At 38.9% G+C, this 15,929-nt stretch overlaps 4 protein-coding genes across 6 annotated transcripts; 3 read left to right on the top strand and 1 right to left on the bottom strand.

The window, feature by feature from the left end:
• The first annotated feature begins 107 nt into the window (after nucleotides 1–107).
• LOC108043569 (proteasome subunit alpha type-7-1) lies at nucleotides 108–1,370 on the top strand. The gene is made up of 3 exons (XM_017122332.2): nucleotides 108–332; nucleotides 398–627; nucleotides 688–1,370. Exons 1-3 carry the CDS (start codon nucleotides 231–233, stop codon nucleotides 1,103–1,105), a joined length of 750 nt encoding a protein of 249 aa, XP_016977821.1. The 5' UTR covers nucleotides 108–230; the 3' UTR covers nucleotides 1,106–1,370.
• Nucleotides 1,371–2,450: 1,080 nt separating this feature from the next.
• On the top strand, nucleotides 2,451–10,720 carry LOC108042797 (ethanolamine kinase). Of its 3 annotated transcripts, none has more exons than XM_017121250.2 (5): nucleotides 2,451–2,698; nucleotides 5,246–5,603; nucleotides 8,549–9,108; nucleotides 9,170–9,619; nucleotides 10,131–10,720. In XM_017121250.2, the coding sequence occupies exons 2-5, from the start codon at nucleotides 5,247–5,249 to the stop codon at nucleotides 10,210–10,212; spliced, it is 1,449 nt and encodes a 482-aa protein (XP_016976739.1). In that variant the 5' UTR covers nucleotides 2,451–2,698; nucleotide 5,246; the 3' UTR covers nucleotides 10,213–10,720. The 3 variants fall into 3 exon arrangements, with proteins under 3 accessions (XP_016976739.1, XP_016976738.1, XP_044317033.1); XM_017121249.2 differs by having other exon boundaries at nucleotides 2,451–2,630; XM_044461098.1 differs by lacking the exons at nucleotides 2,451–2,698; nucleotides 9,170–9,619; nucleotides 10,131–10,720 and adding an exon at nucleotides 5,766–5,821 and having other exon boundaries at nucleotides 5,246–5,608; nucleotides 8,551–8,612.
• Nucleotides 10,721–12,700: 1,980 nt separating this feature from the next.
• Nucleotides 12,701–15,832, bottom strand: LOC108042799 (vesicle transport protein GOT1B). Its single transcript, XM_017121254.2, has 5 exons — nucleotides 15,668–15,832; nucleotides 15,513–15,604; nucleotides 15,269–15,447; nucleotides 13,925–14,006; nucleotides 12,701–12,887 (listed from the first exon to the last, which is right to left on the bottom strand). Exons 1-5 carry the CDS (start codon nucleotides 15,690–15,692, stop codon nucleotides 12,843–12,845), a joined length of 423 nt encoding a protein of 140 aa, XP_016976743.1. The 5' UTR covers nucleotides 15,693–15,832; the 3' UTR covers nucleotides 12,701–12,842.
• LOC108042800 (cytochrome b-c1 complex subunit 7) lies at nucleotides 13,104–13,773 on the top strand. The gene is made up of 3 exons (XM_017121255.2): nucleotides 13,104–13,245; nucleotides 13,352–13,399; nucleotides 13,462–13,773. The coding sequence occupies exons 1-3, from the start codon at nucleotides 13,206–13,208 to the stop codon at nucleotides 13,707–13,709; spliced, it is 336 nt and encodes a 111-aa protein (XP_016976744.1). The 5' UTR covers nucleotides 13,104–13,205; the 3' UTR covers nucleotides 13,710–13,773.
• Nucleotides 15,833–15,929: the final 97 nt, after the last annotated feature.

Raw genomic sequence — 15,929 nt, forward strand, 5'->3', positions numbered from 1 at the left:
CGAAAAACAACTAGAATTAATATGTAAAAATATCTAGCTATTTTAAGCCGATAGTCTTAACTGACTGCCAACCGATATCACGATATGTTTTAAAGCGGTGATCGTGCTGCGGTCACACTGCGGCATTTCCTCAAAAAAGCATCATCATTGCCTGACCAGCCGGAGACGACAAGGGAAAAACCGAGTAAAGAATATTTGCAAACTCCTCTGCTGTTGAATAAAGCCACAAGATGTCCTCGCGCTACGATCGGGCTGTTACCATATTCTCGCCGGACGGTCACCTCCTGCAGGTCGAGTACGCTCAGGAGGCGGTCCGAAAGGGCTCGACAGCGGTAAGTGCCGACATTTCGCAAAACAATCCCGTGCAAGCCGACTCAAATTTCGACTTGTCGCACAGGTCGGCGTTCGAGGAGCCAACTGCGTGGTGCTAGGCGTGGAGAAGAAGTCGGTGGCCAAGTTGCAGGAGGATCGCACGGTGCGCAAGATTTGCATGCTCGACCACCACGTTACAATGGCCTTTGCCGGTCTGACGGCCGACGCACGCATCCTGATAAACCGCGCTCAGGTCGAGTGCCAGAGCCACCGCCTCAACGTCGAGGATCCTGTGACCCTCGAGTACATTACCAGGTAGGGATTGGAGTGGTAACTGTTCTCCCATAGTGGTTCTACATAGCTCTTGCCTTGCAGATACATTGCCCAGCTGAAGCAGAAGTACACGCAGAGCAATGGCCGCCGTCCCTTCGGGATATCCTGCCTTATCGGCGGCTTTGATGCCGACGGCTCTGCACATCTGTTCCAGACCGAACCGTCCGGAATTTTCTACGAGTACAAGGCGAACGCCACCGGGCGCTCGGCGAAGGTTGTGCGCGAATTCTTCGAGAAGGCCTACCGCGAGGAGGAAGTAAGCACCGAGCGCGGAGCCGTCAAACTGGCCATCCGCGCCCTCCTCGAAGTAGCCCAGTCGGGCCAGAACAATCTGGAGGTAGCCATCATGGAGAACGGCAAGCCACTGAAAATGCTGGACAGCAAAGTCATCGCCGAGTACGTTAAGATCATCGAGAAGGAAAAGGAGGAGGAGCTCGAGAAGAAGAAACAGAAAAAGTAACACCCAGCTGGCACACTTCGATGGAAGGCCTTCTTTGAATTGTTTTCCAAATCAATATGGTGGCCCCGTTGTAAAGACCCCATTATTCCTGCTAATTATAGCAGATGGCTTTGACTTGGAAAACGGTTCAAACCCTAGCTTCGGCAGCCCGAATGCACACTTTTTTTAATTAATCATTTTCTAATCTTCGGAACTTTGTATATCGGTATGAAACGGTATGATATGTATCAAATACATGCGTCATCTTTCATTGAACGGAATATTAGTTTGATCCTTGCATTTTATTTTTAAAACTAACTTAAGAAAAGGATTACTGGGAGAATTGGCAGAACAAAACAAAATGAAACTTTGAAAAGATTAGGTTCTTAACCTTTTTTATTTTCTAAGGATATGTCGACTACAATCCCGTGGACCAATTAGGTTTTTTCATAAACAAGGGGGGCAAAACCAACTAACGCACTAAATATTTAATTAAATTTTACTTGATTGTGAAATAATGATCCTAAAACATTAAGGACTATGGTTCAAATAAATTTTCAAGTCTATTAAGCGCTGCAAAACTATCGATTGTTTTAACAATATATCGAATTGTTACTTCTTCGGTCGTCACACAGCCGTTAAAGGGTTGTTGCGACCCATTTAGACAGGCACCCGCTGATACAAAAGCAGCTGATCGGCGTACGGGAAGTAAGTAAACCAAAACGAAGACAAGAACATAGAAATTAAGTTTTCTCATCAGTAAAATGGATAATAACGCAAAACTTGATACAATTTTAGCATTAGCAAGTGTAATGTCTTCCGCAGCGAATTTTGTATCCACTTATGTTAACGTTTTAGTGGAGGCGAGTTCTACTTAGACGGGCTTACTGAAAATGGCATTAGAAATATTGGCAAACAACGATATCAAACGAAAATTATCTCTACTAAATCCCATAAATCCCAAATATCCTTTTGATGGATGATGTGGTGACCATCACTCCCTGATCTATTAATCCAAACTGCTCCTGGGTCATCCAGATTATCGACCCACAGGTTCATGAGACTGTTCTTATTGATTTTTATTATTTATTTAAAATTGATAAAACCCTATTGGCATTGATTTTGTATTAACACTCAAAAACTCACCGTTTAAACTGCTGATTTGTGCACTCCGTTTCGGAGCTATCGAGTTAACTCAGATATCGATAGGAAACTCTTGTTAGTGTGCCTTGGCTATTAGTGTGCCTAAGCGATTATTAGAAAAACGCTGTGTCTTAATATTTCTCGTTGGAAACTCGGACTGTTTTATGGTATATTCGAAAATTGTACAAAAAGTATTTTCAGATCCAGACGGTATATTTGCCTAACCCTCCGCGGCCTCACTGTATTCGCCAAGTCGGAACCGAATCGCCTACATCGCCCGCTGTTCCCCAGTCAAATTTTTGTGTGCGCCAAATCCAGCGGGGGCCAAAATCAATAATCTGGTTGTGTGATTTTCGCGGCTTTTTTTTTGTGTTTTCTTTTAAAAAACAATCAATACCCGAAGGTAACGTGTGTAGGCAACTAACAATTCATCTCAGTGTGCGTTTGCATTCGTTGACGCTTGACATATTGGTACACATTTTATTTTATTTTACCTTGTTTGTCATTTTGAAAATTGCATGCGAACGCGAATCGAATCAGAACAGAATCGAAATCAAAAGTTGGGAATTGGAATTCCACCAGCATCCCACGGGTCTGAAAAAGGATGGTTCGATTGTTGGATTTTTGTCGGGGGGGGAATGGCGGGGGTTCTTAACCCAGAACGCGCAAAAGGCCGCCTTACACGAGCCGAGTTATCTTCTGGGTTTTCGATTTTATCGCTTACGGGAGCGATAAAAAGGAACAAGTTGTATATATGTGGCTGCCTAAATTCCGACCTTGTATCGGGAGTGCCAGTTCCAAACCCTGGACAGGGGATAGCGCCATGTAGGACCTGCCGGAAAATGAGATGGGCACTCGGCTCGTGCGAAAAGGCCCTAACCACCAATATGCACACATGCAGCCTTCGCTGGCACGCACATATTGCCTCTGTATGCATAAACTTTAAACAAATTTTGGCCTGGCCAAGAAGAGTGCGAAAAAAACATGTTAATATCGTAGCAAAACCGAATGTCGCGTGCTAACGACCGCTCACCTGTCTGTGGGCCCCGGGATTTCACCTGTGTTCCGATCGCACATAGCAAATACATATGTAGGCTTGCATTGCTCAACACATGATTTGCGTGGAGTACATGGCCTGTGTACTCACAAGATTAGCATTTAACGCCCTATTTATTTCTGCGAGTGCGTGCCTGCATTCCCCCGCTCCAGGAGCGGATCCGAACCCAGGGGGATTCGTGGGGAATGGTTCCACCCACTAAAATACATGTAATATCTTTTCATATAAGGAGTTCTGACCCAGAATTCGACTTTGTCTTTTGAGACGTTGGCTTAACCCTCGAGATCTTATTGACCACTTCCGACCCCTCTACATTTTCGGAGTTTCAGTCACCACCCTACGCATTAACGTTTACGTGTACTTTCCGTCCGGCTGTGCCAAATTCAACTAATGCTTTTTCTAATTATTTAACCCTTTCGATCCCAAGAGGTTTCCCTGTGTCTGGAATTACCATTTATTATACGTTTTGTGCAACGTTAGCCAATATTGTGGAAAAAAAATAAATGTATAATTATATCAGTTACTTGTAGAGGAAAAGGGTATATTGTATTCGTTGAAAAGTATGTAACAGGTAGAAGGTAAAAACTATTTTACAAATTAGTTATTGACGTCATCTAAAGAAGATAAATGTTCCTTAACGCCAGATGGCGCCACATCTTTTTTTTTTGCCGGATAAGAGAGTAACTAGTTTTTTATAGTCGTGGCATACGACTATAGCGATCCTACATAATGGTTTTTAGAGGAATTAAATAAAATGTTCTCATTAATTAATTATTTAAAAAACTTATATTTTAGCTCCGAGTGAGTGGCATTGTTTTGTTAGGATATTATAACTTTGTGATCAGCAAATTATATATATTTTTACTTTTATAAGTTTAAATATTAAACAACAATAGGTTTTATTTTGAACTATACTCTCCGGCACCATAAAGCATATAAGTACAAAATCGTTATAGTCATACATCGGTGCTAAACTAAAAAACCACAGGAACTACATATTGTTTGCAAAGAAAGTTCCCATTTGATTGGTTTATCTAAATACGGAAAATTTAATATTTAAAACATTGTCATCCAATAATTTCCACTTCGCAAGCAACCCTTGTCACACATTTTTTAATAAGTAATTCATTAAATGTAAAACCTATGATTCACAGTGGTTACATTATATTTAAATATAATTGATACGTTTATTTGAGTTTAAAAAAATTTACAATCACTTTGAAAAATTAAAAAAAAACATATATTCGGAAAATCTGCGAATATAACCTAGCTGTGGGGTGACTATCACAATTAGGTATTTACAATTTTTGGGACAATTAAGTCATAAACGAATAAACAAATAATTTGAAACATTATTATGTGATAGTGATAGTTAAGTTCTGTTTGTTTTTTAGCAATCTTTTTTAGGTAAAACAAATTATGTTTTTACCACTCTGCTATCTGGTAATTACGTTTCTATTGATTTTAAATATATTATAACTACTATGTATTAATTGCGGGGTAGACGAAGAATCCCTTCAGTTGTAATTCGATTATAATCAAAAAACTTATGGTAGAACGTTATTTTGTGATATTAGATAAAATTCTTATTTAAAATATTTTATAGTATTTAAAAATTTAAAATAATTTACAAACAAAATTAGCAGGTTTAAATTTAACATAAACTTGGTTATGAGTTACGGACTTCTTTCACTGCAGATCCACTGACTGGGTGCGGTCACCTCCATCCAATCCTTTGGTCCCGGTGCGCATGAGTGAGAGGACATGGGCGTAGTATACTTACTGGATGCTGCTACTGGTGGGCTGTGGGTTGGGGGAACCTTGCTGGTCGGGTTTTCGGTTCGTTTTGTATTCGGATTAGTTTTAAACGCTACTTACTCATTATACTTGCTGTTGTTATCGTTGATTTATGTGTATGACCCGACCTGACACTTTCGTATTTCACATATATAATACAATAGAATGGGCACAGAAACCAAGAGCAACAGTTACACAGGACAGATTTCAACAAGTGGCGGCAACCCCAAAGTGATGAAAGATTCTTTATCCTTAGTTCGTCAGACGGTCAATCAGCACTCGCAATCGAACCAGGTCCAGAACCAATTGAATTCAAATTCCAATTCGTATCCAAACGAAAGCGATAACGAACAAGACCAAAATACGCGTGATATTCGACCAAATCAGGAGGATAAATCAAGAAAACAGGCGATTGTTCCCTTTGTCCCCATATTTGTTGAGGAGGCCGATGTGATTCAAGGGGCCAAGGAACTGTTGAGGGTTATTCGACCGACCTGGGACCTCAGCCACGTCGAGTTTAAGGTAATGTAAACCTCATCCACCAAAAATCCCCCAAACTCAATCCCCCTTGCCACCTCCACCTCCACCCACCGCCCCCCGCCCCCATATCATACTCCTCCTCAAAAATTATAGCAAAATCAAAACCATCAATGTCATATTCTCTACTCCATCAGATCAGGGTAGTTCGCAGATCGCAGATCGTTGTCCGGCCCAAAAGATGATGGTGATGATGTATGTTTGCTTATCATTTATTACGATCACTAACTGGTGTGCGGAACGGGGGGATATTCGTAGTGGCTAACACGGTTTGAACAGGGTTATTGCACAACCCACCTTCCAATAGTAATTATATAATATACACAACGTACTCGCCGCTGCCTTGATAATTGTAAATAGACTTTGTTATATCAATGGAGACGGAGACGGAGACCCATGGGATTGTTATTCGAAATTAACATTATTTACGCTGGTGTTGGTGTTAGGACTGCGAGAGTTTCGAATTCTGAGTGCCGAGACCGAGACGCAGTATAAACCAGTTTGCTAATCTAGCCCTCGGCTCTGCTGGAAATAATTGTTCCTTACCGTGAAGTGGGGAGCGGGGAGTAGGGCGGAAAGGTAGGAGCCAAGAAATGGGCCTTCGCGCCAATTAGTCGGAGGTTCTAATGAAATCACAAGTTCTTATATACAAGGCGGCGCAAACAGGTGCATTGACTCGAGTGTTTTCAACCGTCCGTCCGTCCGTAATTCAAGGAATAAACCCAGAGCTGATACCGTGCGGCTGTTTTTTAGGGGCTTGATTTTCTGGGTCCCGATTTGATAGCGGGACGCATGTTGAGTTAGAGGAAAGTAAAAATGCTGAGGCTGTTTTAATCTTTCCACTTCGAAGTGGGTCGTTCTTGCCTTATCTGAACCTACTCGTACGTCTTGACCTCACTATCTGTATACACCACTGTATGCATGACGTCTAATTGGTGTACACAGCTTGTACGTGAATTACTTATCAGCCAACAGCTCCAGTCAGAATTGTTAAGTGCTGAGTGTTGGCAAATCGTTGGTGGGCTAATAAATGCTGTTCATTATTTGAGTGGAGATTGCTATCGTTTAAGGTTTATATATTATATCTAGAAGTATGCCTAATTTTGCATTTAAGTATGCAAAAGATTCCTTTTGGAAGAGCAAGGCTTTGGGCCCCGCTGGTATAGGGTATTTGTTAAAGCTGTTGTTGGCTGAGTTGTTTCGTTTTGATGTGTATACCATATACAATATACAAGCGTGATCGCTGTAGTCAAGGGACCCGACTTTGAAAAACTAACAATATTGGTTGAGAAACGGAAAGACTTAAGTTGATTCAGCAAAATGTCAACGGCGCCAATAGCACAATTTCTCAACCACATACGACAATTTCAAACTTGATTAAAATCAGACAATGTACGTACATTAGGGTGGTCCAAAATAGATCTAATCAAAAACAAACCAATTTTACGTTAAGTTTTTGAGATGGCCTAATTTTCGCAAAGCTTCCGTAAAATAAATAAATAATTATATACACTTTTTGATCATGGGCAATAGTATGATGGGGTGATAAATTTGAAAGGAAATGCGCAGACGCTAAAAAGAATTTTTTTTGCAATTACACCAAAGTTAAGTTGGACCGCCCCAATGTACATATGCTTTTTGTGTAACTTTTTTTTGCTAAACTTAAGTTGGGGTTAGAAAATAATTATTTTAAAAGTAACCAGGTTCTAAAATGGTATCAAATGACAATGAATCGTTGATCATCCATTTTTTTTGCAAATAGGATCCTATTTTATGTAGAAGAAGCCCTTTACTTTTGAAAACGGTTAGACAACTTTGTCCGTTTTCATCACGCAGTGTAAAAACTGAAGCTTTATTTTCGATACAAAGACTTGTAGAATAGATTGCGCATAGTGTCCGGTTTTATAAGTTATTTGTATAATGCCGATGTGTATGAGTTAATTTTTTTACAAAATCCTTAAAGGTTAATTTACTTTTTGGGCAACATATTTAGTGAAACATCAAAATACTGTACTCTTAGATATTTATTGTAGAACCTGAGTTTGTAAGGGACTTTTAAAAAATTTCGTAGAAAATTCCAAAAATACAATATTCCGAAAGTTCCCCTAATTTTCAAAATAAAAATGTATATAATAAAAAAGGACAGTGAGCAAATTGTTTAAGATATTTAAAATAATTGAATAATTAATTGCTTAAAGATATCCTTTTTGTCAACAAAATACAATGAAATATAAGGTTTTATTTGTTCGAGTGTACACTGTACCATTATCTTAAGTGGACTTTTATTACAGTTTCACTATAAACATCGTAAAACTAAACACAAGAGTGCATTCAATTGTTTTTTTTCTTGTTATATACATGGACACCTCATTTGTACAACGTACATCCCTACACATTACTTCTTTGTTTCTACCATCTTTACTTTGAATATTTAAGTTTAAATTGCTTAATATTCCTTTATCTTATCTGTGTTTTCATTATGAAACGCACGGTATACGTATGGATCGCGGTATAAAGAAGGGGTCTTTCAGAGACGCTTCGCACGGAAATAGCTAGTGTCAAAAAGTTTATCACCGCAATTACACAAGTACTTTTTTGTGCCTCAACACCATGTGCTGTGCGTCCAACTTGAATATACGTACATAAGAAGCATGTGGAGTCGATAAGAAAGGTGCCGTAAGCCATTTACGGTAGCTTTTGAGCTCGGGCTTAAGAAATGAATTCCTGAAACAGTTCCATTAAATACTACTAATAAATCTTCCTATAGCAATTGGTAATAGGTGATGCAATAACTTCACGTACATAACTAAAGCACACAAATCACGTAGCGGCATCTGACTAGTATTAGAATTAGTCCTAACTCATTTCACCTGCCCCGCTTGCGATGTTCACAGATTAACGGGTAACACTTTGGCTCTTGATAATTTTAGAGTTTTACCGATGGCATCACAAACAAGCTGGTCGGATGTTTCCATAAAGAAATTTCCAAACTGAGAGATGAAAACGGCGGATCGTATCTACCTATCAAGACCCAGGGCCTGTCGCCAGTGCAGTCCGAGGATCCAGTCATCATCGAGAAGGACGATGAGTTCACAGACGATCTGGCGGCTGATGGGGCACTTGTACAGTACTCCGATAACGTAGTGCTGGTCAGGATATACGGAAACAAAACGGACCTACTGATAGACCGCAAGGCGGAGACGCAAAACTTTCTTTTACTGCATACGTACGGCCTAGCGCCCTCGCTGTATGCGACGTTCAAGAACGGCCTCGTCTACGAATACGTACCTGGAACCACCCTGAAAACGGACAGTGTGCTCTGTCCAGAGATTTGGCCCTTGGTTGCCCGTCGCATGGCCGAGATGCATCGCAAGGTGAGGAAGCACGGGGAGAGCTCGGCGGCCAAGCCATTGCCTATGATTTGGAAGAAGACGCAGAGCTTTCTTGATTTAGTACCTGAACGTTTTAGTGATGCTGAAAAACACAAAAGGTGCGTAGCTTCTCCGATCGCTGCTCTGTACTTTGTTTTAATGCATCCCCTCGAATTGCAGAGTGAAAGAAACGTTTCTACCTATTAGCCGCCTGCGTGAGGAGTTCAATAAGCTGTATGAATACCTTGAGGCTCTGGACAGCCCGATTGTCTTCTCCCACAACGACCTTCTGCTGGGCAATGTCATTTACACGCAGAGCCTGAACACCGTGAACTTTATCGACTACGAGTATGCCGACTACAACTTTCAGGCGTTCGACATTGGCAACCACTTCGCGGAGATGTGCGGCGTGGACGAGGTCGACTACTCCCGCTACCCGAAGCGCGAGTTCCAGCTGAAGTGGTTGCGGGTATACTTAGAGGAGTACCTCCAGCGCAGCCACATCCAAAGCCAGGAAGTCGAACTGCTCTACGTCCAGGTCAATCAGTTTGCGCTGGCATCGCATATTTTCTGGACGGTGTGGTCCCTGCTGCAAGCTGAGCATTCCACTATCGATTTTGATTATGTCGGGTACGTAGCCAGAAACTAACTAACATTCAAATTTAAAAACAGAATTTTCTTACTTATTTATGTACATGCCATTTTCTAAAAAAAATATTACAAATTGATCGGAGTGTGCAAAACGGGTTTCATCGCTTTAGTCATGTTTAATTTTAATTACAATCCATACGGACAGACTGAGATATCTAAATAGAGTCGAAAACACTCCCATTACATGCACCAAACGCGTGCTAAGTCATGGAAATCCCAAATGGGCTTTACCTAGTTTCTATGAAATCAAAAATGTCGAACTATGAAAATGGATAAAGAATGTGAATGTTTCAGTTAGACGAACATGATGGCTGAAAACACGCTTTGCTCTCAAGACGATTACAATTTATTGAAGTGGTGCCCAGTTCAGTCACATTATTTCAGATAGGAACTTAAATATATTTTTAAAGACTTATCCAACTTTTTCTTGATATTTACCATTACTAATAAGTACTTATGCTCACTTTCCACTCTCTTTTGCCCCTTCTAGCTATGCATTTCTTCGATACAATGAATACTTGGCCCGAAAGGTGGAGTTTTTGTCATTGACTGCAGTAAAGAACAATAAGTGATTTCTCTCTCCCGGCCACTCACCGCATTGGGAGTAACTAAATGATGTGCCCAGTGATATATGTGTAAACTAAGGCTGGAACGGGTCTCAATGTTATACATATGTATATATAACGTGTGTTCAGAAATCAGAAACCAAACCTAAAGCAAACTTAAATTAGTGTCGTGTTCGTGCCAGCCTTAGTGTATGTACAGTGCTCACTCGAAACAGTGAACTAATAAAAACAGAGGGTGTGCACTGAATCGAATTTGTTCACTATAACGAATCACAAAAAAAATAAACATATTTTTAAACAACAACACGTTTTCAGCAACAAAGTTCTTTTTTTTAGTTTAAACGAAAATTTTTAAAATTTCATCAATAAATTGTTCACTTTTACTAAAAGTTCACATAATCAAGTGTTCACTCTTAAGGGAGAGCACTGTATATATAAAGAATTTGTATATGTTCTTTAATTTGTATAAATTGATATTTTGTAGCCATAAATAAAACGAAGGTATGAAATATAAGCATTTATCAATCATTTTACTTAAGGTTTTACTGATAACGGGAGTGTATCGCAAAAATAGATAAAATTATCTTTAAATGGGAATTAAGGATTTCCGTATGTTGGCGCACTCCGTTTATGATCAAAATAGTTTGCTTTTATGTGTACTAAAAACAATAAGTTTTATTTATTTGAAATGTTTTTAATTTAATTCAAATTACGTTTCTATATCAGCCATGTTCACCCCAGATATAATTTATGTATATATACATATGTAAGTTGGAAGAAGGAGTACTAACTTTTCCCACTTTTTAAAGAGGAATGGGCAGCTTGGGTGACGTGATGAAACATTTTTGAAGAGTAGAAGACGATTTTTCCTGCAGAATGGGGGAAGTGGGTCTCCGAGCCTTTAAGTTGTTTTTGGGAGACGAAGACATTTTGTAGTCGGAATTATTTGCTTCGAAATCTAGGGATGAAGTGCTGGAGTGAAATATTAATGATACATTTGTTGCTGTTTCATGGGAGAAGGTGTTTTCCCCTCCAGCGACAATATCGAATCTTGGCAAAAACAGAAATGGGGGAGCTCTGACTGAAGCCATTATGTTAAATTTTTTTCGAATTCATTAATAATATTTTTTGCAACAAACGGGGCGTCGAAACACTCCTCCCGTTTTGTGTCCTTTGTTTCCATCTGGTATGTTTGGGGTAGTGATTGGTTGCTAAAAAGTAAGTGAGCCAGAAAGAGGTGTTATCTTCTCGGTTTAAAAAAATTGATTTTAAAATTTTGTATTTAATTTGTTCTATAACTTAAAAAACTAATTTTAAAATGTTCTATTTAATTTCCTTTATAACTTTAAAAATATACCATGACAACTTTAAGTGAAAATTCCCAAAAATGAAAGATATAGCTGATTTAGTGTGAAAGCATCAGGCGATGTCGGATGGCGCCAGCAATTCTACTGGGGCGGCAAACCATAAAATCGAAAGCGTTTTCTGGTGTGGGCAACATACATACATGAAGACACATTTGAATGTTTGTGGTGACGTCAGTAGCAATTTTGTTTGACTATAATTTCTAAACAATATCTGAAATAATTGCGTTTAAGGTAGTGAAAATAACAAGCAGGTTGTTTTGAAATACATTATACATAAAAATATCTTCTATTTACAGATTTTTAGACATGAGGATACAAAGAAAAGGATAAAGAAACAAAATTTCTCGAACCCCAGTTTATTTCTCAGTTAGTTACGTGACCCAAATGTCAAAGACCAGATAACTGAACGTCTATAACACATTAAAGCAACGAATTCCTACAACGAATAAGTTGAAGAACATTCTTTTACTAGAAAAATGTGTTCTTAATAGACGAAATCGGTCTACCAGAACTCAAGATAAATCAAGGAGAAACCCTATAGTCGAGGGCCTCGACTGTAAGATACCCGTTACTCAGGTCACCAATTTCAAAATTAATATGACTCCATCTAATGGCGCATTTCAAAAATTTTAGGAGGCGCCATCTAACGAGCTGCAGTGCAAACAACAGTTTTTTGCTCTTTTCCGCTCTCCCAAATATGCCCTTACTGGTAAAAAATAGAATAATGAATGCGGGCGAAAAGCGTATTTTAAACTTAAAAAGAATGTAGCATAATCAAAATAAAAATTGCATTTTTTGTTTTTATGTTGCGTCCGAAATCATTTATTATTGTTTGGTGTAAAAATCGGTTTGGCATTCGTATGCTTTTGTGTTTGTCTGCAGTTCTATAAATTGCAGTTTGCCATTTTTGTCCCTTCCAAAATGCATGCAGTTTAGTTTATTTCTAAAACTTACTCGATAGATTTACCTAAGCAATGATGATTCAGAGCTATCCAAAACAAAAATCCACTTCTTAGCCTAGTAATGCATTTCAATGTGTATATGCAAATATCTTAAAAAACATTTTAATGGTATTTTTAAAACGTATTGACTTAAATAACAAAACCCCCAAAAAAGAAACTTGATTATTCGGTTTGATAAACTACAAGTATTTTGTTTATAAAGGCAGATTTTTACATGGAGCTAAATAGGATTTACATGAATTTCAATTGATTTTATTTATTTTATACAAAAGTCTTCGCATAATTATTGTAAAATGTACAGATATAATTATACTGTTGTTCGGTTTCCGTCTCCACCAAGTTTTTGAACAATCTATATAAATACAAAAGGAAAAACGTTAGGTTGATTAATACGTTAGTACATATGCTTAAATATAACGCATTTATAATTTTATATTTTGGGAAACACGGTATGGCATTTTTTTTTGCGATACATCGATATCAATGAAAACGTGCGCTAGTGTGCCTCGAGTATAATAATAATCGATTTCGCCCACACGCCATATGTGAACGCGAATCGATAGCTAGGTGCGATAAGTCGCGAGCCCATCCCTAGCAATAACCAGCTTTCATACCTAAAATAAAAAGGACTGGAGGAATCACTTTCCTGACTTCCAATTTTACGTAAATCATGTCGAGCTATATTGCCAGGAAAGGCCCAGCAGTTCTCTGTAAGTATTGGCTCGGAAAAATACACGCGCCCGATGTGCTAAAACCCGCAAGGCACAGCGCCAGAATGTGATTACGTAAATATAAAATGTTGATTTTTCCCTGCAGCTAATCTGGGTAGATGGGCCTACAATCTTTCCGGATTCAACCAATACGGTAGGAGAAGCAAATAGACACAAAATTTCTAGCCCCTCATCATCTGACTACGGCTTTTACAGGTCTGCACCGTGACGATTGTCTGTACGAGAACGAGGACGTGAAAGAGGCCGTGCGCCGCCTGCCCAGCAAGTTGTACGACGAGCGCAACTACCGCATCATGCGTGCCCTCCATCTGTCCATGACCAAGACGATCTTGCCCAAGGAGCAGTGGACCAAGTACGAGGAGGACGTCAAGTACCTGGAGCCCTATCTCAATGAGGTCGTGAAGGAGCGCGAGGAACGTGAGGACTGGGAGAAGATTCACTAAATTCTCTGCACCCACTTCTTTGGACTTGTAAATGTTGAAATACATAGCTTAGATAAATACCAAATTGGCTATGAAATCTAATTTCTGCTTGGTCGATTGGGAGTGGACCCTTTAGTTTATTCAATGGGATTTGTTAATCAAAGATGAGCTCGGAAAATGATGTATTACTGACGATGACAAACTTATTTCTTATACAAGGCTCCGTGCTACCTTACCTTTTGCATAAATGGTAAATTTAACAGCGATCCTAAAACTGGCACTCGTCCCAGGAAGTTAATGGCCACGGGGAAGAATCCGCTGCAAAGAAACAAGTACAATATTTAAGCGGGGAGAGATTATAAGTAAAATGTTAGATTTCTAGATTGTGTTCGGAAGGCCATCTTTCACGTCTTAAACTGTGCTGAAAAGAGCCAATCTTTTCTATTCCAATTGGGTATCTATTCATGGTCAGGATTAAGTCACTCCAATCCGCCAATATTCTTTACCCAAAGGTCCAGCAGAGTATGTTTGGCCACACAACTCTTGCGTCACTTTTAAATAAATAAAGGATATTTTTGTGTCAAAATTTGACAAAAATCCAAAGCAGTAGTGCTCTTTCGTTTATGAATATTCAATCATATTTTCACCAAAATAGAAAAAAAAAAGGTAGTAAAACACAAATAACCTCTTAAGACATTTTTCGATGTTAAAATGCAAATATAAAAAAAATTCCCTCCGCAGTCTTTAGGTTTCCACCTAAAAAAAATATTGTTTGGTTTGTTTTTTGGCGGCAGTCACTTAGAATAGTCGCACAAAAAGAAAAAAAGAACACCAATAAATGTAAATTAATCTTTGAAAATCTACACTGATTTTGACTTTTTGATTTTTCTTTTTTTGTGAGAAGTCACTATGATTCCGAAATCACAGACAAAGAAATGAAGATGCTAGTAATGATACAAACAAAGTTTAGGTATGTGTTATGTTAATAGCTATATTTATAGGGCAAAGCAAAAAGTGCGTAGGAAAAGACGGACGGACAGACAAGTCTGCTAACTGAACTTGATAATAAACAATAATAAAAAGGGAAATGTCTCCTTTTCTTTGTTGCAGACATCCAATCAATTATAATTCGCTCTGCAATTTTAAAGAACTTTGCGAAAGGTGGAATGGGAATCTTATAAGATCTTTAAGATCATTTTGAATATACCTATGTATGTAATTAGCTTTAAAACCAAATAAAGGGTGTTTGTTTTTATGGAAGCTATAGAATAGGGTATACCCGTATGATCTGTAATAATTGTCAGCATTACTTCATTGTTCTTAGAGAGATACCATGTAAATATTAAAATTACATTCAAGGGCGTAGCCAATCGGCTTAAAGAGCACTATTTTGAGACGGAACCAAAAAACTACCGATCTACAAATGTCTTTCCTAAGTTTTGAATAGAATTCACCTATGAACTCATAATTTTAAGACCAAACCAACTGAGATTGAAAAAAGTTCTTGATAGCCAAGACCACGCAAAGTGGAAAGACCGCGGACTTCGGATAGTATGAAACTTAACCTAAGTGTTGCTAACCTGAACAGGGCGAAAAATCCATAGGATTCAATAATCATGCCAATGATGGGGAAGCCCAGTAGGACGATTACGATTCCTCCGAAGAAGGCTGTAGTTCCTTTGACTTTGTGCCTTTGGAAGAAAAAGCGTAGGGTGCGCTCCACACCAATGACACATCCCAGGCCCGATATGAATAGAATCTGTGGGAAGAGGCAATTGCTATAATTATACAGCTCACGGCGATGCGATGCGGATGGGGACGTACATTGCCTATGGCGAGCAAGCCTTTATCGAACAGCAGCAGCATGCCAAGGAACAGAAACGAGATGCCAAAACCAGCCAAGCCGATGCCAATTTCTGTGGAAGGTTTTCAATAAGCGTACGTTTGAATTTAGGACCGGATTGCCACCGGCGACTTACTCTGCAGATCTGTTATCTCAATCATTTTGTGTTTGGGTCTGCTTTAATTTGATGGCAAAAAAATCCACGTAAACACCAATTCAATTTTAAAGCACGAACAGCTGATTTCCACTTTCATTTAAAGTTTCGTGCAAACGAACGTAAACAATGATTGCAGGGCTGCAATTGGGGCAGTGTTGTAAAGCGAGCGTAGAACCAATAAATTAAAATGAATATTATTGTGTGAAGTGAAAAATATTTCCTTTGCTTCGGTGTAATTTCA

This window comes from Drosophila rhopaloa, unplaced genomic scaffold (assembly GCF_018152115.1).
Source record: "Drosophila rhopaloa isolate 14029-0021.01 unplaced genomic scaffold, ASM1815211v1 contig_3, whole genome shotgun sequence".
Taxonomy (NCBI): Eukaryota; Metazoa; Arthropoda; class Insecta; order Diptera; family Drosophilidae; genus Drosophila; species Drosophila rhopaloa.